This window comes from Cuculus canorus, chromosome 9, assembly GCF_017976375.1.
Source record: "Cuculus canorus isolate bCucCan1 chromosome 9, bCucCan1.pri, whole genome shotgun sequence".
Taxonomy (NCBI): Eukaryota; Metazoa; Chordata; class Aves; order Cuculiformes; family Cuculidae; genus Cuculus; species Cuculus canorus.
Window position 1 is genome coordinate 16,573,753 of NC_071409.1, and position 21,875 is coordinate 16,595,627.

Sequence of the window (21,875 nt, forward strand, 5' to 3'; positions counted from 1 at the left end):
TGAGACAATTTTGGTTGTTTTCTGTTCATCACTATATGGACACCTCTCCCTTTCCCCCCTTTTTTTTTTTGGCTAAACTTCCTGAGCTCATGCCCACTCCCTGTCACCAAGGTACCAATTCGAATACAGCATGATGCTATTTCTGCACCTCATGCCATAATGTGCAACTCTACCAAGCACGACACAGGAATCAGCAAGCACTTCATATCGGTAGTAAGAATGACATAATGAGAGAAGAAAACGTATTTTTGCATCACTACTCATAACAGTTTTATGAGAGAAAAAACCAAAATCTAATTTTTCTAAATGGGGCTCACTAACTCAGAACCAGGGAAAACGTGGAAGCAGATTTGTAATCGTTTCATCTACGATTTAGAGGGTTTTTTGTATATGATTTTTCCTGTTAACTTGAACATCTTTAAAACAGAAAGGGTCAAATTAATATTTGACAATTTCATTAAGTTACTGTCTTAAAACTGAATAAAAAAAAGTAAAAGTAGCCTGTGTCACTTAATTTTAAAAAATTCTCAGTAATTAAAATAATACATTTTCAGGAAAATGTTTTAAATAAGACTTTCAGTGTCTTTCAGATTTAAGCTTAATTTTATGACAGATGCTAAAGAGAAGCTATTGTTTGACACCGCAATTAAGTCCAACTCAACACGAGTTCTGAATGAATGATCATTTACTGAAGATATGACATATTATTTTGACAAAAAAGTATATAAAATAATATAAAGTTTAAAACAACTATAACAAATTTATGATCTAGAAAGATACGATCTTCATGGACATATGCTTCCTGACAACATGACTTACAGTTTCCACTTTAAGAATGTTGCTCTTGAGAGCATGCATGAATATTGGCAAAGCATCTGTGGTAATTATGTATGTCATAAAAATAAAAAAACTCTTTTTATTTCTGACACAAGAGGATTTTTCTTAAAAAAAAAAAAAAAAAAAAAACATTTAGTAATATCACCAAAATACAGTGGTAGACTAATTCTTATGATATCATACCTGGCCATTTCCCAGCAGAGAAGTGTCTTCTCCCATTAGAAGATACGAGCCATAAAAGAAAATAAATGCATGAAAGAAGCCCAAGATGGTCCAGTAAAGAAATGGTTTAAAACCCAGATGGGCATTTTTACTGATGTCTCTGCAGAAATAAAACAGATTTTGGATTTCAGATGGTCTTTATGTAATCCATCAGCTATTCACATTGCATGACTGCTACTATTTGAATAAATGTAACTTTTCAGCTGCATCAAGATACATGTAATGAATGCTGACATACTGAAAAAACACATAAATCATGGGCAAAGAAAAGAACTGAGCTCAATATTTGCCTCTGTTCTACACGGGGATCACAAATGGCAAAGGTCTCTAGTGGGTCAAATTCAGAATAGCACAAACTAGAATTCTGAAGGTGGAATTGCAAGAGAAAGAAAAAGCCACACCTTTAGGAAAAGAGAAATAGATCTGAAAGAGAGCTCTTTTTTTTTTTTTTACAAAACCACACACTCTCTCCTCCAGTATGCAGTGCAACATGCTACCACTGGGAGGACATCTAATTCTACAGGAAATCACTTCCCCTCTTAGTTTAACATTTTTTGTGGCAATTCCCCTAACCAATGTCTCAGAGATTTTCATTTGTGTTTGTGATTTTCTCCTCCTACAGGTAATGGACAAGTCTGCCAATCATGTAAACCGATCAAGTGCTCAATTCTCTTCCAGTCTTAACATGACAGACATAAAAAGGTGCTTCTCTTAAACTACTCATGTTAATTAGCTTTTAAGATGAAGATTCTGTAGCTGCAGTTCTTCCTCTTCAAGACAGTTACTAAAAATGACAAATTATAGCTAAAAATACGGTAGGAATGTATAATAGCAAGTTCAGACTTCTGCAGGTGCCAATGTTGTTCTAAATGAAGTGCTACTGTGACAATATATGCAAGATATACATACCGATAGAGCACAGGTTTACTCTGTAATACATGCGGATGCACATGCTGTTCAAAAAGACTGTATATGAGGACAGGCAAGGAAGTGAAACAAATATTGTACAAAGTCAGGTATACACTGTCATAGAGCGTCTGAAAATGGAAACAAAAATTGTTTGAATCTTGTAAAGAAAAGTGTTGTTTATTAAAATTTATTAGCATACTAACAGCAGCAACAAATCATTAATTACGTGACTTTACTAGTTAGAAAAAAGCAATACTCACATAACCATTAAGTAACAAACTATCAAATATGGAAAATTAAGATGGATATTTAAGTGTAAAATCTGTGCTGCTCCTTTGTAGTTCTTTCTCATTTTTTTAGTTATTTACTCTGAACATTTCACACACATTTACCAAGATGTAAGGCATCCAATACTTACTTGTTGTGAAAACAAACAGAAGAACTGATATAAAAATTGTGGTGTAATAAAGCACACATTCTGAAAAAAAAAAAATAGTGAAGGAAACAGTTAAGCTCAGCATATGTCTCACAACCCTAAAAGAACTTGCTAATTATTACAAGCTTGTAAAAATACACAGGGAGAGCATAAAGCATTTCAGCACTTTATTTGGCAAAGTGAAGCAATATGCTTTGCTCGAGAGTCTATTTATTCTGTTTGTCCTTTGCGACAATCAACCTGAAAAATATAAACTTAATTTTATGTGCTTGATGAACACATCTCATTATGAGAGTACAAGGAGTATTAAAAGGAGGAGAAATCCATCCATTATCCCCTTAGGTTTTTAAGAACTTCTTTGCAAAATAGCTTTCACAATTCATTCAAGAAAGCCTATGCCCTGTTCCTGTTGGCTTATTGCATGGGAATAGACAAAACAGAAACTGAAGTGTAACACCATGTTACCTATAACAGAAAGCAAACAATAGAAGATAAAAAGTGGCTTGGTGTTATGACCCCCTAATTTCCCTTGTTTGGGTCATAAAACTTGGTGGCCAATGCTAGAATCTCTAAGTGGATTTTTACTTGTTATCACAGCTGATGATTGAGTAACTAATAAAACCAAAACCCAACAACAACAAAAACTGCACACAGAAAAAACAAAACAAAACAACCAAAACTGCCCACCAGAAAAAAAAACCCACATTATCAGCATTTCAAACACCCCAGCCCAGGACTGAGCTCCCAGGCTGTACTTCCACTCTTCCCTCTAGCATTTTGCTTAAGCTTGCCCTGCTGCTCCATGCCCATAGCTCCTCGAGGTACCCTGAGATAACTCAGTCCCTAGTGCTTAATTCCCTTGCAGTGTTTCAACTCAAGATTTAAGTCAAGGCTCGGACTGTGAAGTTTTCTTAAGGTGTGCCTGCTGGCAAAGGACACGCTCTCTCCCCACACACTTTCTGCTGGTCCTTCCTCCCTCAACTACTTCCCATGCTCCTTTTCTCTTTTAAGACAGATGAATGAATTTGGTTCATATTAAATCAATAAACAAAAAAGCTTATACTTCTACATCTTGCTAAAGAATGCATTTAATTTCAAGCTATTAATGCTGCTTTCAGAGAGCAAACATGTCTGTCTGCCCCTTAGCATAGGCAAGCTCACTGTAGTATTTACAACCCATTTCTATGTGGAAATATCGAACAGCTTCACAGTTAAAAGTACTGTGTTTGGTTCTGAAATACAGAAAAAAACCCCCGAGAACATGTTTGAACAGAGATACTCAACCTGTTCCAAACAAAAACGTTAGATCTGAAATAATTTTTTTCCTGGGAAAGTGTCACACATTCTTCTGTGAACTTCACTCGCACTCTTGAAGACTCACCTTATAAAAAAAGTACTGTACAAGGGTTGCTATTCTAATATAGTAAAGGTGCCCATGAACAAAAAGCAACTTAGAGAGGAATTTAAACCGTGCAATTGCATAGTCACTGTTCCGTACAGCTTGTCTTCCTTCCTTGCCCATGATTCCTATAATATTTGGGAAACAAAGCAGAAAACAAATTAAGCATGTAAAACATAAAAAACATATAAAAATTAAAGTTTAAAAATCTCCCAACAACATACAACTGTAGCTACTGTTTTGTTTTCCTAGATTTCAATCTTATAAAGACTTCAGCACCTTTCAGTGCTAAACAAAGGCATTATTCCTGACAAAATTAAAACTGCTTGTTTGGTGCTGATCCAATTAAAAAAAAAAAAAAAAATCAAACCAAAACATCGTTTCCATAAGGCCATACAAAATCAAAATTCCCAAACCAAGCAAGCCATTATCAATCAATCATTAATTATCGATTTAGTATGTTTTACTTCAGAGAGGTTTTTTCCTACAGTACTTTCTGAGAATTAACATATGACCTATACTCAACAATGCAACAAAAAAACTGCTGTTCTTGTAATAGCAGTTTAGTTACTCTGATGGGCTTACAATGCTTGTCACTTGTCACAGCTGAACACAAATTCATTTCTAAAAGCTATTATTAAGATTAGGATAAGCATACACAGAGAACACAAAACACTCTTTTACAGAAGAAAACTAGCCCAGGATTCCTGAAAACCAGACATTTAAAAGTGATGGTTGCTTCTGAAAAACAACAAGCAGTCTAAAGGTCACCTTGTCACATTCCACGACAGAGACATGCTAGTTCTGACCAATGCACATGTAATGTCTAACGTGCTACAAATAAAGAAAAAAATTGAATGATTTTATTTATAATAAGCTTCAGTTAGTTGATAAACTAAGTACAGGATAAAGCATAATTTTCTATCGACCTGTAACCTTCTGAAGCAGATTGCACCCATTCCCTTAAAAATCACGGCCACATGATTTACAAGATAAACATTACATAAACCTTTTTAATTACAAAGGTTGACATACTGAGTATCCTGATGTACCAACACCTTATGTAAGAATTTCCAACATTTACTATTCTAACAAATGCTGTCCAGCAAAGTCAGTAAAGGAAAATTTTGTTAAATTAAATTAAATACTCTGTGATGAGTACCAATCCAGTTCTAAGTATGTTTTGTACTGTTACATAACACAGCAGGAAAGACAAAAAAGCTTAAAGAAGGTTCTGGCCAAACAACACAAAACATATAAACAGAGCGAACTACCAAGCTTAGCTAAGAATCAGTAACTGTGTCTCAAGAGATATAATGAAAGCCTTCTCAAAGACAAACTAGACACAAAAGGCATTTCTAGAGTGACACAGACATAGGGCGAACAGTGGCAGCTAAGCACAAAGACAGGTTTGAAGGTCAGCTTTTACACGGGAACTTAGAACCTGATGATGTTTGAAGTTAGAGACACTCACTTTCAATACCTGAAGCAGAGTACTTCTGAGATTCTGGTTACAGAGAATCTTTGCTGTTCTTTAGATGCAGCATTAAACAGGACCTCTGATTACTGGCACTAAATCTAAGACTTGTGAAAGCAAACAGCCTTAAAATTTGAATTTCAATAAAAGTCTTTTTCTTGCCATTCACAGGTGCAAAAACATTAGAAGTTTATCTGTTTATAAACACTATTCATGATCCTAACCCTCTAAAATTTACAGCTTATTTGCCTTTATCTCTTCTGACAAAATTAAGTTACCTATGCCAACATGTGCTTCTTGTATCATGCTCACATCATTAGCACCATCACCAACTGCTAACGTTATAGGTTTCTCTGGAGACGTTTTTAACAGTCGCACTACCTGGGGGGAAAAAAAGGTAGAAATTTTTCAAATTAGATAGACAGCATACCTACAAACCACACCTCCAATTCCCAAATATCTGCTTCACAGAAAGGAAAGAGATACTTAATGCAAGTGCCAACAATATTCTAAATAGACAGGATTTAGGTAGATGAGGTTTTTGGTTAAGGAGAATTACTAATTCATTAATTTCCCAGATAGCTCTAAATAAAGGTAGAAGCTTCTCTAATTCAGTCATAAGTGGACTGCAGAGGTAACAGTGTGAATGCAGATTCCAAAGATTTTCTAAAAACCAAAAATTCTTATATATGAAAAGATATCGCACTTTCTGCCTGAAGTTCCAGAAAACCCAAAGGGTTTATATCAACAGAGCGTCACCTGCATGAGGCAAGCAGACACCAGAAACTGCATTCAAATAACTGAGTTGTAGCAGGCAATATCAGTACTTTGACTCGCAGGAACAGTAACTCACGTCACACGAGGAACACAAGTGATAAAATACAGTTCACAATTCAGAGAAATCCACCTGATGGTGGGAATACATTACATAATTGCAGGTACTGATATCCAAATGTAAAGGTTCCCTATTCGTAAGGGGTACTTAGGTCGAGCACGTTTAGCATTAAATCTTAGTAAGCAGCCTTCAAGGGGGAGCAAGGCTGCAGTGTCACCCAGATCAGTCCTCGTGAGGTACTGAAGACTGTGGTAATTTAGACAGACAAACATGTACACCAAAAGGTCAAGACAAATCCTCTGGAAAACTTTACCAACAGCAATCAGCAGCAGCTCTGAATGACTGACATGAAAAACCTTTAAAAAGGCTGCTGAGGCATAAAATATACCAAAAAAAGTAGAGATACTCCTAGCCACATATTAACAAGCAATGAAATTAAATGAAATGATGAACTATTAAGATGAGTTCCGGGTTAACCTTGGAATAAACCTTACAAGAAGCATGCCTACAGCAGAAAATCTAGCAAGGCTAGAATAAACTGCAATACTTTTCCTTCCTCACCCTTCCCTCCCATGTTGCATGGCATTTCTTGCAGTGATTCACAGAATTCAGAGTTTAAAATTAAGAAGTCACTGCCATGAGAATTAGGTTTTACTGTGCTTCATCACAAAACACAGGAAATAATAGAGATTATCTGCTGGACAGGGTAAGAATTAAGGAAAGTATGATTGGCTGCTACCTCCCAAATTTGGCAGTACAAAACACATTACAAATCAAATTAAATGACAACATAAGAACAAGGACACAACGCATGCAAGTAACTACACCTTAAAGAGAAAGGATGGCCAAAATTATAGCTAAAAGAGTGCACATAAGGTGGACACAACCATAAAATTTCTTGTAGTAGTCACAAACATCATAATATAATATTAGTTTCAATGAGATTTTATTAAGTTTTTTATAGAGTTGAACAGTTTTATAATGAAGTGATTCTAAAGACTGCATTAAAAGTCTGGCTAAATGTTGGAAGCAGGATAAGTGACCTCAAAACAGTAAAACAGCCTGCTGTTTTTTGCACATCAGGGTTTCCTAGTGCTTTAAGGTAAAAAGATGCTTTCTTTCCTTTTCTTTTCAATAAGGAGTAAAAATAGAGTAGGTAATGGTCCTTTCAGAGGTTTAATATTACTGGAAATACACACAAAAAGCCTTTAAAGCATACAAATAAGCTAAAAGTATAATAAATTAAAAAATACTCCAGTAGAGGTATACAATTAAACATTAGTCAAGAAATTAAGCACATTTTTAAAGAAGCACATTATTTCCCTATAGTTTCATGACTTTTCAATTTCAATTTTTTTGGTTTAGACAAGTGATGAAACAGGCAACGTAAAATCATGCAGATGATCAGGATAGTTATTGCCTGACAAAACACTCAAAAGGCTGATTAAAGACTGGCCTTTTTCTTGCACAGTGGCAGTATTCTGACCCCTCCCTCAAGCCACTTGCAAATTTTCACAAACATACATAAAAACTTCTGAGCAAACTGCTCCATAACAACTGAACTTAAGGACTCAAATCACAGAAAAGATCAGGCAAACAGACAAGGCAGTTCAAGAAATCCTTTCCTTTTAAAGCATGATAAAAATACCTACAAGACAATCCTGACTATATTCCCACTTACCTTTGCTTTCTGGAGGGGTGCCATGCGACAGCACAACACTGCAGAACAGCTTTTGCAAACTTCCATGAACAATTTTTCATGTTCCCTGAGTGCAAGAGAGAGGCTGGTCCCATCCACAACCAGTCCATGCTGGATAACATGGTCTTCCTTTATTCTATTCAAGGACAAAACACTGGCTTTGTACTGGTGTGATGAAAAAAATCTACATTTTTTTTTAATGAACTATGCAGTTGCCCATGCAATAAACAACAAAGTTACCCTGTGAGACAGGCTGCTTCGTCAAGCCTGTTATTATATTAATAAATACATTTTTAAAAAGGCAACTTCATGTGCTTAGAACATATATCAAAGAAATCATCACAAAATTTGAAATTAAAAGAAAACCAAGCTAAGATCGTCACTGAGATAATGACATCTCAGGTATTTTACCTCTTGGCTAGTTGCCTCAGTTGCTCTGCGCATGTACTGTCTGACTTGTGTTGCACAAGCTCAAGGATGTTCATGGTTCTGTGAAAGTGTCCACATGACAAACTGACACTGACAGCCGTTTCATGCTTATCTCCAGTGAGTACCCACACTTTGATACCAGCCAACCTGAGTGCTTCTATAGTTTCTTGGACTTTCTCCTGCAGTCTAGAAATAAGAAAAATCTTAAATAAACAATAAAACACTTTACAAATAAAGAGCTCACACTGTAATTCCATGTTACTCCTGCAACCCCAATGCAATGATAATTTAAGACTGCATTTCCAATATTACATGTATTTTCAGAGATTCATAGTCTAGCAGATGACATTCTGTTACCAGCAATAAAACAAAGCCCTTGATGAAACAAAACTGAACTTCAATCCTGCCAAGTATTCCAAACTTGTAATAAGCATATCTTAAGATAAATTAGACATCATTGCTGCACTTGAGAAGCTTGAAAACAGCCCACAACAATTACTATGTACTGTGATGCATGAAAAGCTTCTAAGTGCTCCTTCCATCTGTACACTCCAGTGTACAATACACCCTCTGGCTTACAAAGTACACACTACACAAGCAGAATGCTTTGCAAAGCAGCTATGTATAGAAGTTTTCCCAAGGAATTAGCCATTACCCTAAATATTTACTGCAATTTTTCTGTTTCACATACATTAAATCCCTCCTGATGATGCACGCTGTATGTCATCATTATTAAGCCAAAATCAGTTGATACAACATGTGTTTTGAATGCTCCTCAATCCAAAGAGTGGTAAACACACTAAACAAGAATAGCATAGAACTTTTGGTGGTGGCAGGAGAGTTTTTCACGGCACACATTGTATGGTGAATAGGGCTTTAAACTAGAGTTGCTGTGGGAGGGGAACCTCAACCCATCCTACTGCTACCAATCTGGTGCCAGTGACAGCACTAGATGCCCAGAGAAGGAACAGAGGTCAGCAGAAGAGCACCTGAAGAGCAGCACAAAAGCATACCAGCCACTTCAGAGAGTAAATCAGTGTCACCAGGGGTGCAGCTTAAATGCCTCTATACAAATACATGCAGCATGGGAAATAAACAAGAGGAGTTAAGAGATGTGTTCAAGCCTGCAGGGTTATGATCTCATCAGCACCATGGAAGCATGTTGGGATGGCTCCTGTGGCTGGAGTATCAGAATGGAAGAATACAAGGATATAGGCTCTGTAGGAAAGACAGGCAAAGAAGACTAGGAGGGGGCATTGCCCTCTATGTCAATGACAGCTGGAATGCACGGAGCTCACCTGGGGATGGATAAGGAGCTGACTGAGAGCTTATGGATCAGGATAAAAGGAAGGGCAGGATCATGTGATATTACAGCAGGGGTCTGCTACAGGCCACCAGAAGAGAAAGAATGAACAGATAAGGCCATCATTACAGACAGATAGTCACAGCCTCACATTCACGAGCCCATGTCCTCGTGGGGGACTTCACCCACCCTGATATCTGTTGCACGGACAACAAAGCAGGACACAAGCAGTCCAGAAGCTTCCTGGAATGTATCAATGTAACTTCCTCCTTCAAGTTACAGAGGAGCCCATGAGGAGAGGAGCCATGCTGGACCAACAAGGAGTGGCTGGTGGGAAATGTGAAACTCAAGGGAAGCCTTGGCTGTAGTGACTGTGAAATGGTGGAATTAAAGATCCTTAGGGCAGCAAGGAGGGTGCACAGCAAGCTTACTACCCTGGGCTTCAGGAGAGCAGACTTTGGCCTCTTCAGGGATCTGCTTGGTGGAATACCATGGGATGATGCCTTGGAAGGAAGAGGGGCCCAAGAAAGCTGGTTAATATTCAAGGATCACCTTCTCCAAGCTCAGGAGTGACGCATCACAACAAGGAGAAAGTCCAGCAAAAACTGGAGGAGGCCTGCATAGATGAAGAAGGAGCTACTGGACCAACTCAAACTCAAAAAAGAAGCCTACAGAGGGCTGAAGCAAAGACAGGCAGTGTGGGAAGAATACACGGAAACTGTCTGAGCAGTCAGGGATCAGGTTAGAAAAGCGAAAGCCCTGATAGAATGGAATCCAACCAAGGACAGCCAGCTTCTCTAGGCACATCAGTTATAAAAGAAAGACTAAGGAAAACATGGTCCCTCTTCAGAAGGAAACACGAGACCAGGTTACTCAGGAGAAAGAAAGGGTGAGGTACTCAACAACTTTTTTACCCCAGTCTTCACTGACAAGGGCTCAAACTACACTGCCCAAGACGCAGAAGGCAAAGGTAGGGACTGGGAGATTGGAGAAGCATCCACTGTAACGGAAGATCAGTTTCCAGACCATCTAACTAACCTGAAGGCGCACAAGTCCATAGAACCTGATGAGAAGCATCTGCAGGTCTTCAGAGAACTGACAGATGAAGTGGTTAAACCAATATCAATCATAATTAAGAAGTCATGGCAGTCCAGTAAAGTTCGCACAACTGGAAAAGGGGAAACATAACTCCCATTTTTAAAAAGGGAAGACCCACCAAACTACAGGCCAGTCAGTCTTCCCTTTGTGCCCAGCAAGATCATGGAGCAGATCCTCCTGGAAACTATGCTTAAGGCACATGGAAAATAAGGAGGTGACTGATGACAGCCTACATAGCTTCACAAAGGGCAAATCCTGCCCAACAACTTTGGTGGCCTTCTATGACAGCATTACAGCATTGCTGGATAAGAGAAGAGCAACTGACATCATCTACCCAGGCTTGTGTAAAGCATCTGACACTGTTGCACGCAATATCCTTGTCTCCACATTGGAAAGATGGATTTGATTCATGATTACCTCAGTGGATATGGAACTGGCTGGATGGTCACGCTCAAAGACTTGTGGTCAATGTCTCAATGTTCAAGTAGAGACCAGTGACAAGTGGCATTCCACAGCAGTCAGTATTTGGACTGGTGTTTAACTCCTTTGTCAGTGACATGGATTGTAGGATTTAGTGCACCCTTCTCAAGTTTGCCAATGACAACAAGATGTGTGGTACAGTTAACATGCTGGAGGGAAGGGATGCCATCCAGTGGGACCTGGACAGGCTTCAGAGGTGGGCCTGTGTTAACATCATGAAGTTCAACAAGGCCAAGCGCACATGGGGAGGATTGATTGAGGCCCTGGGGGTACTGGCAGATGAAACGCTGGACAACAGCAACCAGTGTGCACTCGCAGCCCAGGCAGCCAACTATATCCTGGGCTGCATCAAAAGAAATATGGCCAGCAAGTCGAAGGACGTAATTCTCCCACCCTACTCTGCTCTTGTGAGACCTCACCTGGAGTACTCTGTTCAGCTCTGGAACTCTCAGCACAAGAAAGACATGGCTCTTTTGGAGCATGTCCAGAGGTGGGTCATGAAGGTGACCAGAGGGCTGGAGTACTTCTCCCAAGAAGTGACAGAAAAGATGTAATTGGCACTGATGGGTTAGATAATCTAAGTACCAGTCATTTGGGAATGAACACTATTCCCTTTATAAGAGCTGAGGGAACAACAGCCCAGCTGAAGTGCATTTACACCAAACAGGAGGAACTGGAAGCTATTGTAGGGCAAGGAGACTACAACACAGTTGCAATCACGGAAACACAGTGGGATGACTCGCATAACTGGAGTGCTGCTATGGTGGCATATAAACTCTTCAGGCCAGACAGGAAAGGTAGGAGAGGTGGTGGGGTAGCCCTCTACATTAGAGAGTGCTTTGATACCCTCGAGCTCAATTATGGTGATGACAGGATTGAGTGCCTGTGGGTGAAAATCAGAGGAGCCCACAAGAAGACAGCTATTGTGATGGGAGTCTGCTATAGACCACCCAGCCAAGAAGCAGCAGCTGATGAGCTCTTTTATAAACAACTGGGTGAAGTCTCAAGATCACTAGCTCTTGTCCTTGTGGGAGACTTTAATCTTCCAGATGTCTGCTAGAGGTACAATACAGCGGAGAGGAAAGAGTCTAGGAGGTTCCTGGAGTGTGTGGATGACAACTTCCTCACACAACTGGTGAAAGAGCCGACAAAGGAAGGTGCCCTTCTGGACCTGCCGTTTGCGAACAGAGGCGACCTTGTGGGGGACGTGACAGTTGGAGAACGCCTGGGGCAAAGCGATCATGAGATAGTATTCTCAGTTCTAGGTGAGGTGAGGAGGGGGGTTAGCAGAATGGCCACATAAAATTTCCAGAGGGCAGACTTCAGACTGTTCAGAAGGCTAGTTGATGAAGTCTCATGGGAGACAAGGGGCAAGGGAGCTAAAGAGGGCTGGGTACCCTTCAAGAAGGAAATCCTGGCAGCACAGGAGTAAGCTGTCCCCATGTGCCGAAAAATGAGCTGGCAGGGAAAAAAAAAACAGCCTGGTTGAGCAGGGAGATACAGGTGGACATCAAAAAGAAGAGGAATGCTTATGAACTTTGGAAGAAGGAACAAGAGTCTTGGGTGGACTACAGGGAGGGAGTTAGATCATGCAGAGGAAAAAAACAGGAGGGCTAAAGCCAAACTAGAGCTCAGATTGGCCAAGTCAGTGAAAGATCATAAAAAATCTTTCTATAAATACATTAATAGTAAAAGGAGGACCAGAGAGACTATTCAGTCCTTACTGGATGCAAAGCAAACAACTATGACAAAGGATCAGGACAAGGCTAAGGTACTTACTGCCCTTCTTTGCCTCAGTCTTTAATACCAAGGGAAGTTGTTCCCTGTGTGTACATACCCAGCAGCTAGAGGAGCAGAACAAAGCTCCCATGATCCAAGAGGAAGTGGTTAGAGACTTGCTTGGCCAATTAGACACTCGCAGGTCTATGGGGACCGATGGGATCCACCCAAGATTATTGAGGGAGCTGGTGGATGTGCTTGTCAAAACCCTTTCCATGATCTTCCAGCAGTCCTGGCTGACTGGGGAAGTTCCACTTGACTGAAGGCTGGCTGATGTTATACTCATTTACAAGAAGGGTCTGAAGGAGGATCTAGGAAACTACAGGCCTGTCGGTCTGACCTCAGTGCCAGGGAAAGTCATGGAATAGGTGATCTTCAGTGCTATCATAAAGCACATGCAAGAGAATTTGGTGATCACACCCAGTTAACACGGGTTCAAGAAAGGCAGGTCCTAACCTGATTGCCTCCTATGACAAGGTGACTCGCCCACTGGATGAGGGAAAGGCTGTAGATGTAGTCGTCTTAGATTTCAGTAAAGCCTTTCACACAGTTTCTCACAGCATTCTGCTTAGGAAACTGTCAGCCTCTGGCCTGGACAGGCACACACTCTCCTGGGTGGAAAATTGGTTGGATGGCCACGCCCAAAGAGTGGTGGTAAATGGAGTTAACTCCAACTGCAGGCCGGTCACAAGTGGTGTCCCCCAGGGCTCAGTGCTGGGTCCAGCCCTGTTTAATGTCTTTATCAATGACCTGGATGAGGAGAATGCACCCTAAGTAAGTTTGCAGATGACACTAACCAGGGTGGAAGTCTCGATCTGCTGGAGGGTAAGCAGGGTCTTCAAAGGCATCTGAACAGGCTGGATTGATGGGCTACGACCAATGGTGTGAGGTTTAACAAGGTCAAATGCCGGGTCCTGCACTTGGGGCACGACAACCCTATCCCGTGCTACAGACTAGGGGAAGAGTGGCTAGAAAGCTGCTCGGAGGAAAAGGACCTGGGGGTGCTGATTGACAGCTGTCTGAACATGAGCCAGCAGTGTGCCCAGGTGGCCAAGAAGGCCAATGGCATCTTGGCTTGTATCAGAAACGGTGTGGCCAGCAGGTCCAGGGAGGTGAGATCGCACCTCAAATATTGCGTTCAGTTCTGGGCCCCTCACTACAAGAAGGATGTTGAGGCTCTGGAGTGTGTCCAGGGAAGAGCAACGAAGCTAGTGAGGGGGCTGGAGAACAAGTCTTACGAGGAGCATCTGAGGGAACAGGGGTTGTTCAGCCTCGAGGAGGCTGAGAGAAGACCTTGTTGCTCTCTACAACTAACTGAAAGGAGGTTGTAGAGAGGAGAGTGCTGGCATCTTCTCCCAAGTGACAGGTGACAGGGTAAAGGGAATGGCCTCAAGCTCTGCCAGGGAAGGTTCAGGCTAGACATCAGAAAAAAATTTTTCACGGAAAGGGTCATTGGGCACTGGAACAGGCTGCCAAGGGAGGTGGTTGAGTCAACATACCTGAAGGTATTTAAAAGATGGGTAGATGAGGTGCTCAGGGACATGGTTTAGTGGTTGATAGGAATGGTTTGACTTGATGATCCTAGAGGTCTTTTCCAATCTGGTGATTCTGTGATTCTATTACAGGCTGAGCGAGTTGAGGTTGTTCAGCCTGGAGAAGAAAAGGCTCCAGGAAGACCTTAGAGCAGCCTTCCAGTACCCAAAGGGGCCCTACAAGAAAGCTGGAGAAGGACTTTTTACAAGGGGCTTGTAGTGATAGAACATAGGTAGATCTAGAAAGAGGGGAAGATTTAGATTAGCTATAAGAAAAAAATCTTTACTATGAGGGTCGTGAAGCACTGGCACTGGTTGCCCAGAGAAGCTGTGGATGCCCCATCCCTGGAGATGTTCAAGTCCAGGATGGATGAGGCTTTGAGCAACCTGGTCTAGTGGAAGGCATCCCTGTCCGCGGCAGGGGGTTTGGAACTGGATGATCCTCGAGGTCCATTCCAACCCAAACCATTCCATGATTCTATATTTCAGTTATAAATCCTTATCTCGCTCTGGTTTTGAGTGTAGTTAGCAGAAAACTCCATTGCATACTTGTCTTCTACTCCTGTAGCCCCAAGTAATTCCAGATCCCTTTCTATGAAGTTGAATACATCTGCTAATCTTTCTTCCCGTTGTTGTAAGGCAGTCCTGGCCTCATGAAGGCGTTTGCCAATTTCTTGATACTCCTCAGGTGCGAATCTTCTGTAGGCTACGCACAAAGTTCTTAGTCCTTTCTGTGAGAAAATAAAAGACTACATTCAGAGTAGGCGAGATTCTGATCTAACAAGAAGGTGTCACCTGCAATTTGTTCAAGTCACAGTATTTGTACCAGAAGAATTTTCTTCTGATCAGCTGGACAAAGATACACACTTACCAAAGCAAATTCATCCACATGTACCCTTGTTTTATCTATTTCTCCACTCTTACTACGAGGAAGAATGGAAGATTCTGCTCCCTTTGTGAATAAAAGCTTTTCCCCTAAAAAGTAAAATAGAACAGAAATTACGAATACATACTTTAAGAAGTTCTCAACTGGAGCTTGTCCAACCTCTGATAACTTACCTGAGGGACTCTCTACAATGACACTCATTCGCCTGCGATTCGGATCAAATTCCAACACATGAAGCAATTTATACCTGTATTTTGTGTTTTAATAGAAGAGGGAAGGGAAAGAAAACATTTTTAGAAATAAATTTCCAAAGACAATTTCTTACAAATACATACTTACCCCACAGAGCTTTTTCGAAAGTGTCATTTTTATATAGAAACTCTAAAAGTACTGCTACCACTGTTCAACAACAATCATTGTTAAAGATGTTTGTGCAATTAATTGCTTTTCATCACTTAAGATAAACTTAATTCTGTTCTAGAAGAATAAAAGGTTCTTCTACCAATAGGAATAGTTTCCTGAACACTAGCTTCATACCTTGGGATTACCATTAGCTGCTATTTATTCCTTTATTCTTCTGTTACTTCAAGTGTAGCTTCAAAAACTACATTTTATTTCTAACACTTGTAAACAATCTACACAGTCAAAGAGTGCATGTTCCCTGATAAATGGACTATTTCTGTTATGCCATCACTAGTTCAGAAAATTATTTTATACATTTCGGTTTAGAGTCCTGCCAACCAACTGACAGAGATCAAACAGATAAAAGGTGTTATGACATACCACAGATACACAATTATCAATAATATTTCTATTTATTTTGGGAAAGTTTAAAATACGTAATTGAATTACACATATAAATGACTGATTCTGGAAAATTCTAGAGCTGAAAGCAGAAACTTTAAGACTTGAATAAAAAATTCATTTCTCCAACTCTGCTACAGTCTCAGCCTTTGAGGAGTGGGCAAAGATACAAATTGTTATAAATCACACCTACAGAGTAACTCACACAAAATCCTTGCATCTCAGTTCCAATTGGTAAGGAATAAGATACAAGCAGTCTTAAAGACATCAACGGAAAAGCATTAAAAAGGACAATGTGGAAAGGCAAGGTTTTCTTATGAAGAAGACAGGATTAAGAGAAGAACATTATAGTCATCTTCACTACTGTTCTGTCCTTCAAAAGAAACAAGGAATAAAAATTAATACCTTTCTGGTTTTCCAAGACTTTTTACTTCCATACTGTCCCCACTAATTCCAGTAAATACTACTCCAACCCTAAAAGGAAAAGAAAAATATACATTTAATCATCACTTCAGACACAATGCCTATTGATTACTGGGGGCGGGGTGGAGGAAAGGAAAAGAGACTTTTATACCCCAACACTCTCTATTTCTATAGAAAATGAAGAACGCCCATTTTCTATTACATTTTAATACCAACATACTCTGTCCACTACAATTTCTCAAGAAGTTGCATAAATATTTCAAATCATCAGTTTATAATATGCCTATTTTATTTTTGTATGTTTCCTTAGTAAACTGACAGTGCCAGACCCTGGGCTTTACAATCTTTCTCAGCAATTTTTAAGGTTGCTTTTACCACTAATTGGCAGGCAATTTCTACATCAGATAGTTTTGGCAGCACAACTCACCGGCTTGCAGCTTCAACTAAAGCTTTCTCATCTGGTGAAGAAGCATAATACTCCAATGGAGATGCTATTCCATTGGCATGCCAGGGACCATCAGCACCATCTGTCTGATCTGTATTGATCTGCACCGTATGACAAAGACAAACTGCTTTCAAGAAGAGTTCTTCCTCTTTCATCTATAAGAAAGAAAAAAACTTTATTTGTAACATTTAGATATCAAACAGTTTTCAACAGACTTAATAAAAAATAAGGGTTTTTCAGCCTGGAGAAGAAAAGGCTGAGGGGAGATCATATAGTGGCCTTCTAGTACCTCACGGAGGCACAGAAGAAAGCTGGGAGGGACTTTTTACAAGGGCATGGAGTGATGGGACTAGGGAGAATGGATTTAAATTGGAGGGGGGAAGATTTAGATTGGACATTGCAAAGAAATTTTTCACTCTGAGGGTGGTGAGACACTGGCACAGGTTGCCCAGGGAAGCCGTAGATAGCCCCTCCCTGGCAGTGTTCAAGGACAGGTTGGATGGGGCCTTGAGCAGCCTGGCCTGGTGGGAGGTATCCCTGCCTGCAGCAAGGAGGATGGAACTGGATGACATTTAAGATCCCTTCCAACCCAACCCATCCTATGAGAGAATATGTCTTTATTTAAAAATCTGCCAAGTATTCCATGTTAAATAATATTTAATACATATGTTGAGATGTGATTATTTGCTCAGGAACACTTAATAGCTTCAAAATATTCAGAAATTCTGATTTTTATAACACACTAATGCTAGAAGAATATTTCTCTGAAATAAAACACTTGCTACCTAGGATGCTTAATGAGCGGGGGAAAAGAAGTCTTACCAAGCTATGCCTATTTCCATCTGGAGAATCTTCAGAAAACCCCTCTGGAGTTAGTTTACCATTGACCTCTTGATACTTTATGCCATTAATGGAGCACTCACGAAACTGCATCTCATTTTCAGTTAATGTACCAGTTTTGTCTGTAAACACATATTCTACCTTTTGTAAAATAAAACAAAGAAAAGACTTGGGAGTTGTGTGTATTTGTAAGAAGACAAAAACCAAAATAATCACAATTCAGTCTCCCATACAGACCTTCATCATGTAAAAATTTTTATTTCTGCCATCAGATATTTACACTTTATCTTCAAATTAATCAGAAATCAAAGTGCAGCCAATAAGAAGACTGCAGTAATGAATTTTAGTATTAAAAAAGAAGCATAAAACCAAAGGTAAAAAAAAAAGAGAAATAACACTTTTCTTACTCTACCTGTCCCAATTCCTCATTGAGGTCTGAAGTATTTACTTGTGCTCTCTGGTTTGTTTCTTCATGATAGAGGTCAAGATCCCAGCCAATAAAAAAAGATCCAAGAAATTTCTGCATCTCAACAGTCACATAAAGTGAAATAGGTATGATAAAATTGTAAAGTACCAGAAAAGCAAGGAAATCGGAAATAAATCTCAGAATCTACAAGAGAAAGAAAGTAAGGATTACTGCAGTGACCAGGTGAAACATTGTTACTTATTTATGTTTCAATATTTATGAAAAACAACAGAGTGACAGAGCTGGAGGATACCAAGTCCCACCTATATCTAAGAGAGACCACACACACCATGACAATACAGGCGTTTCCACGTTGCCGCAGTAATGCATCGTCAGACTAGAGTATAAAGACTCCCTTATACTATGACTGGATGTTTCAGTTCGTAAGTTCATTAATTTTTGTCCTTTCAACTGACTCCTGCCAGGAGGGCTGCCAATTAATATTAACCGTTGTGGTGGTTCTGTTTTCAAACAGGTCTCTTCCAAGAGCTGAATCTGAAAAAAACTACTATGTTCCCCATTCCATCAAATGGCACCATTCACCGGCTTTCATAAGGAACCATAAATGGCGAAGGGTAACAACTGAGCTTCCACCTTGTCAGAAGAATCTGCAAATATTCCATATTGGTTTAGGACAGCAGAGCAACAAGAGAGTTCTCATCTATTTGCATTCCTCAGTGATTACATGACAAAAAGAGACTGTGTACTTCAGTGGCACAGACTTCTTTTATGCATCTACAAATAATTCCGTTCAACACAGTCATTTCAGTAAACAGCTGCATAATAGGATAGCAAATTCTATTCATTAGGTATGACTATACTAACAAACTCTGAAATGCAACACTGCAGTCTCTCTGGAGTCTCTTTTTCACTTGCACAACAAACTCGGTGTCTAAGCTGTACTTCAGGAAGACTCCTACCAACACATGAATACTGAGCAAGGAAGATAAAAACTTGGACATTTCTTTCAACTCTACCAGATACTGGTGTAGAACATTTTGAAGAAAGGGAGCATAAAAGTAGTCAATAGTTTGCAAAGCTGAATAACGTCTGATCTTCCTAATTAGGAAGTGTTCCTATTATTACTTAGTAAAAGTCAGTAACAATGATTAAGGTGCCTTACAAAAACTCAGGAAGTTCCGTGCCTTGAGAGATCTTCCAAATAAAACCAGAAAAACATATAAAGACCAAGAGCAGTAATTCACATAAGGAAAGAAGAAGTGGCAATTACCAAGGTTAGTGAGTTTCCTCAAGCACTGTCTATCAAATAACAATCTGCACAACACAGAACAGATGAACAGAGAAACTGCTCCAAGCGAGTGAGTCAGCATATTGAGAAATGCAAGGCAGATTGTGGAGGTAAACAAGGGAGAGCAAAAAACTAAGACATGACAGAAGGAAAGTGACACTGCAGAAACGCAGATGGCTCTGTATGCTCCTGAAGGCAAAGGTAAAGGAATGGAAAGATTGAGTAAATACATCTCCTGAGTCTATTTGGAAGGGAAAAGGCCCCACAGGTTTATCTAACTTCCATAGTGACTACTTCCAATTAAGGAGGAGCCAAGAATTTACTTGACTGACCACTTCAGAGCTGGAAGTGCATTAAGTGGGGGCAAGTACTAAAAACAGAACTCACTAAACAATGTCAAAAACTTTAAAATTAACTCCATCCCAGCCAAAACTAGGATAGTGTTAAACATATGACACCACATTACTTGATTTTCAGTTCTGTTCTTTGAAAATCCCCTCTACTTAGACTCAGCTCCAGTCAGCTCCTAAACTGTTTTGCAAGAAGGTAGACTTTTGCAGAACTAAAAAATTAAACAGAATATAGATAAATAGAGAATTATTAAAAACAGATGTTTCTCAGAACTGCAGACTAATGGAACATTTCAAAGTATCCCTCCAATCTTTAAAGAAAAGTGAGAAGGCAAGCAGGAGCTTGAGCAAAATTACAGCCTTACAACATTGTCTGAACAATCTCAACATCACAGAATGTCCAAAATGCCTGAGCTGTGAAATCACTGCAATGGAACATGTACAAGAACAGTCGTCCTCCTCCTCATTTAAGGAACGACAAAAGACACTCGGAAGAACAATAACTAAAAGATTAACATAGAACATTAGAAATACCTTCTAACAACACCCAAAATTTTCAAAAAGCTTGGTCTTTTCATAAAGGAAAAAGTCTAACCAGTAACAGAGGTAAGATATTTCTACACAACAGTGAGGCTACATAGGGGTAGCTCTCTCAAAAGTACTGAGACAACAGCACAGAGACTTGTAAACGAATCATGTGGTAGTTACACCTACATCCAAGAATAAAGACACAATAAATATCATATTCAGCATACAGTAGTTGAGCGTTCCTCAGATATACAACTGGTAGAACTACTTTACCTTACTGCTGTTTCTTTCATGCTCTGTTTTTTCATTATACCAAGGCTCATCCCATTTTTCTTCAGCTTGCCAGGCATATTTTAAAATAGTACTCAGAATGGCTTCAAAGAGGAGGATTATTAGATAAATAATCAAAAATGAATTCATAGATCTACAAAGAGGCAAAATAAAAAAGCAACTTTAGTTTATTTTACTTAACCTGTTGACATACTGTGGTTACATGAATCGATCAAAAACTCATTGGATGTTTTTTAAATGTATCATGTTTTTGACAAAGTTCCTGTGTGACAAGCAAGCAACAGAAATGAAAACAAATCCCACATGTAAGATATACTCTGCATGCAGCAATATGAAGACTAAATTAAGGTGCAAGAATACCCAAACGGCTGACTTGCGTCACATCTGTCGTCCAAGATTCTGCGAGCTGACTTATCCTTCTCTTCTTCCTCAACTACCTAGCAAGGCTCTGAAGGCCATAAAGACAACCACAGTGGAAATCCAAGGCTGCACCTTTTTCTTCAGTTAGAAGAGCACTACTATGTGCATCTGATTATTTCAGCCAGGCCATGCCATAGGAGGATACAGTCAAACTTGCCTCTATATTCTGTAATGCTAGTCAGTCATCTTCCCACACCTTGCTTTGATGACTCAACTTTTCTTGTGCACTCTACAGTTCTGTTTCTATCTAGCTATAGAATAACATGCAATCCCATGTTTTCAAAAGTATACTAGGAGGCTATCTCAGATTTTTAGTAACCAGAATAAAGGCAACATTATCAGGACTCCTTTCCTTTTAATTAAATAAAATTAAAAATAATTCACGAGGTTCAATATCTAAATTATTATCTCTATTATGGTAACACCTACCCTGTAACTACGAGCAAACACTTTTAAAACAGAGCCTGCAACTTTTGCTAGAAGCAAGATTCATTGCAAATCATATCTGGATAGGCTACAGCTTTAGACTATGTGAAATAAATCTATTTTCCACTACATCACTTACAAATCTTCGTCATGAATCGTAGTAAGTCACTAAGACTTAATTTCAATCCATCCTCTTTAAACGCACAATGCAATTTTACAGTAAAGGATGCAGAGAACAGCAGAGGCTGGGATTACTGTGAAAACTAAATCTGAGCATCTGCTTCAAGCAGCATTTCACCTATCATTAAATGA

At 39.5% G+C, this 21,875-nt stretch overlaps 1 protein-coding gene across 13 annotated transcripts in view; it reads right to left on the reverse strand.

The window, feature by feature from the left end:
• The window catches only part of ATP11B (ATPase phospholipid transporting 11B (putative)), a 73,159-nt gene that overhangs the window by 24,076 nt on the left and 27,208 nt on the right, over window positions 1-21,875 (reverse strand). For all 13 annotated transcript variants that reach the window (XR_008451313.1, XR_008451312.1, XM_054074897.1 and 10 more), the window contains exons 11-25: window positions 20,700-20,850; window positions 18,246-18,443; window positions 17,816-17,974; window positions 16,976-17,148; window positions 16,531-16,599; window positions 15,495-15,568; window positions 15,307-15,410; window positions 14,985-15,166; window positions 8,226-8,429; window positions 7,797-7,950; window positions 5,559-5,661; window positions 3,786-3,931; window positions 2,387-2,446; window positions 1,969-2,096; window positions 1,021-1,159 (exon numbers count right to left, since the gene is read on the reverse strand). Coding sequence is in view for 11 of the 13 variants with exons in the window: in XM_054074897.1 (XP_053930872.1) it covers window positions 1,021-1,159; window positions 1,969-2,096; window positions 2,387-2,446; window positions 3,786-3,931; window positions 5,559-5,661; window positions 7,797-7,950; window positions 8,226-8,429; window positions 14,985-15,166; window positions 15,307-15,410; window positions 15,495-15,568; window positions 16,531-16,599; window positions 16,976-17,148; window positions 17,816-17,974; window positions 18,246-18,443; window positions 20,700-20,850 (2,044 nt within the window). In the remaining 2 variants the exon portion in view is untranslated. The remainder of the gene's footprint in view (window positions 1-1,020; window positions 1,160-1,968; window positions 2,097-2,386; window positions 2,447-3,785; window positions 3,932-5,558; window positions 5,662-7,796; window positions 7,951-8,225; window positions 8,430-14,984; window positions 15,167-15,306; window positions 15,411-15,494; window positions 15,569-16,530; window positions 16,600-16,975; window positions 17,149-17,815; window positions 17,975-18,245; window positions 18,444-20,699; window positions 20,851-21,875) is intronic.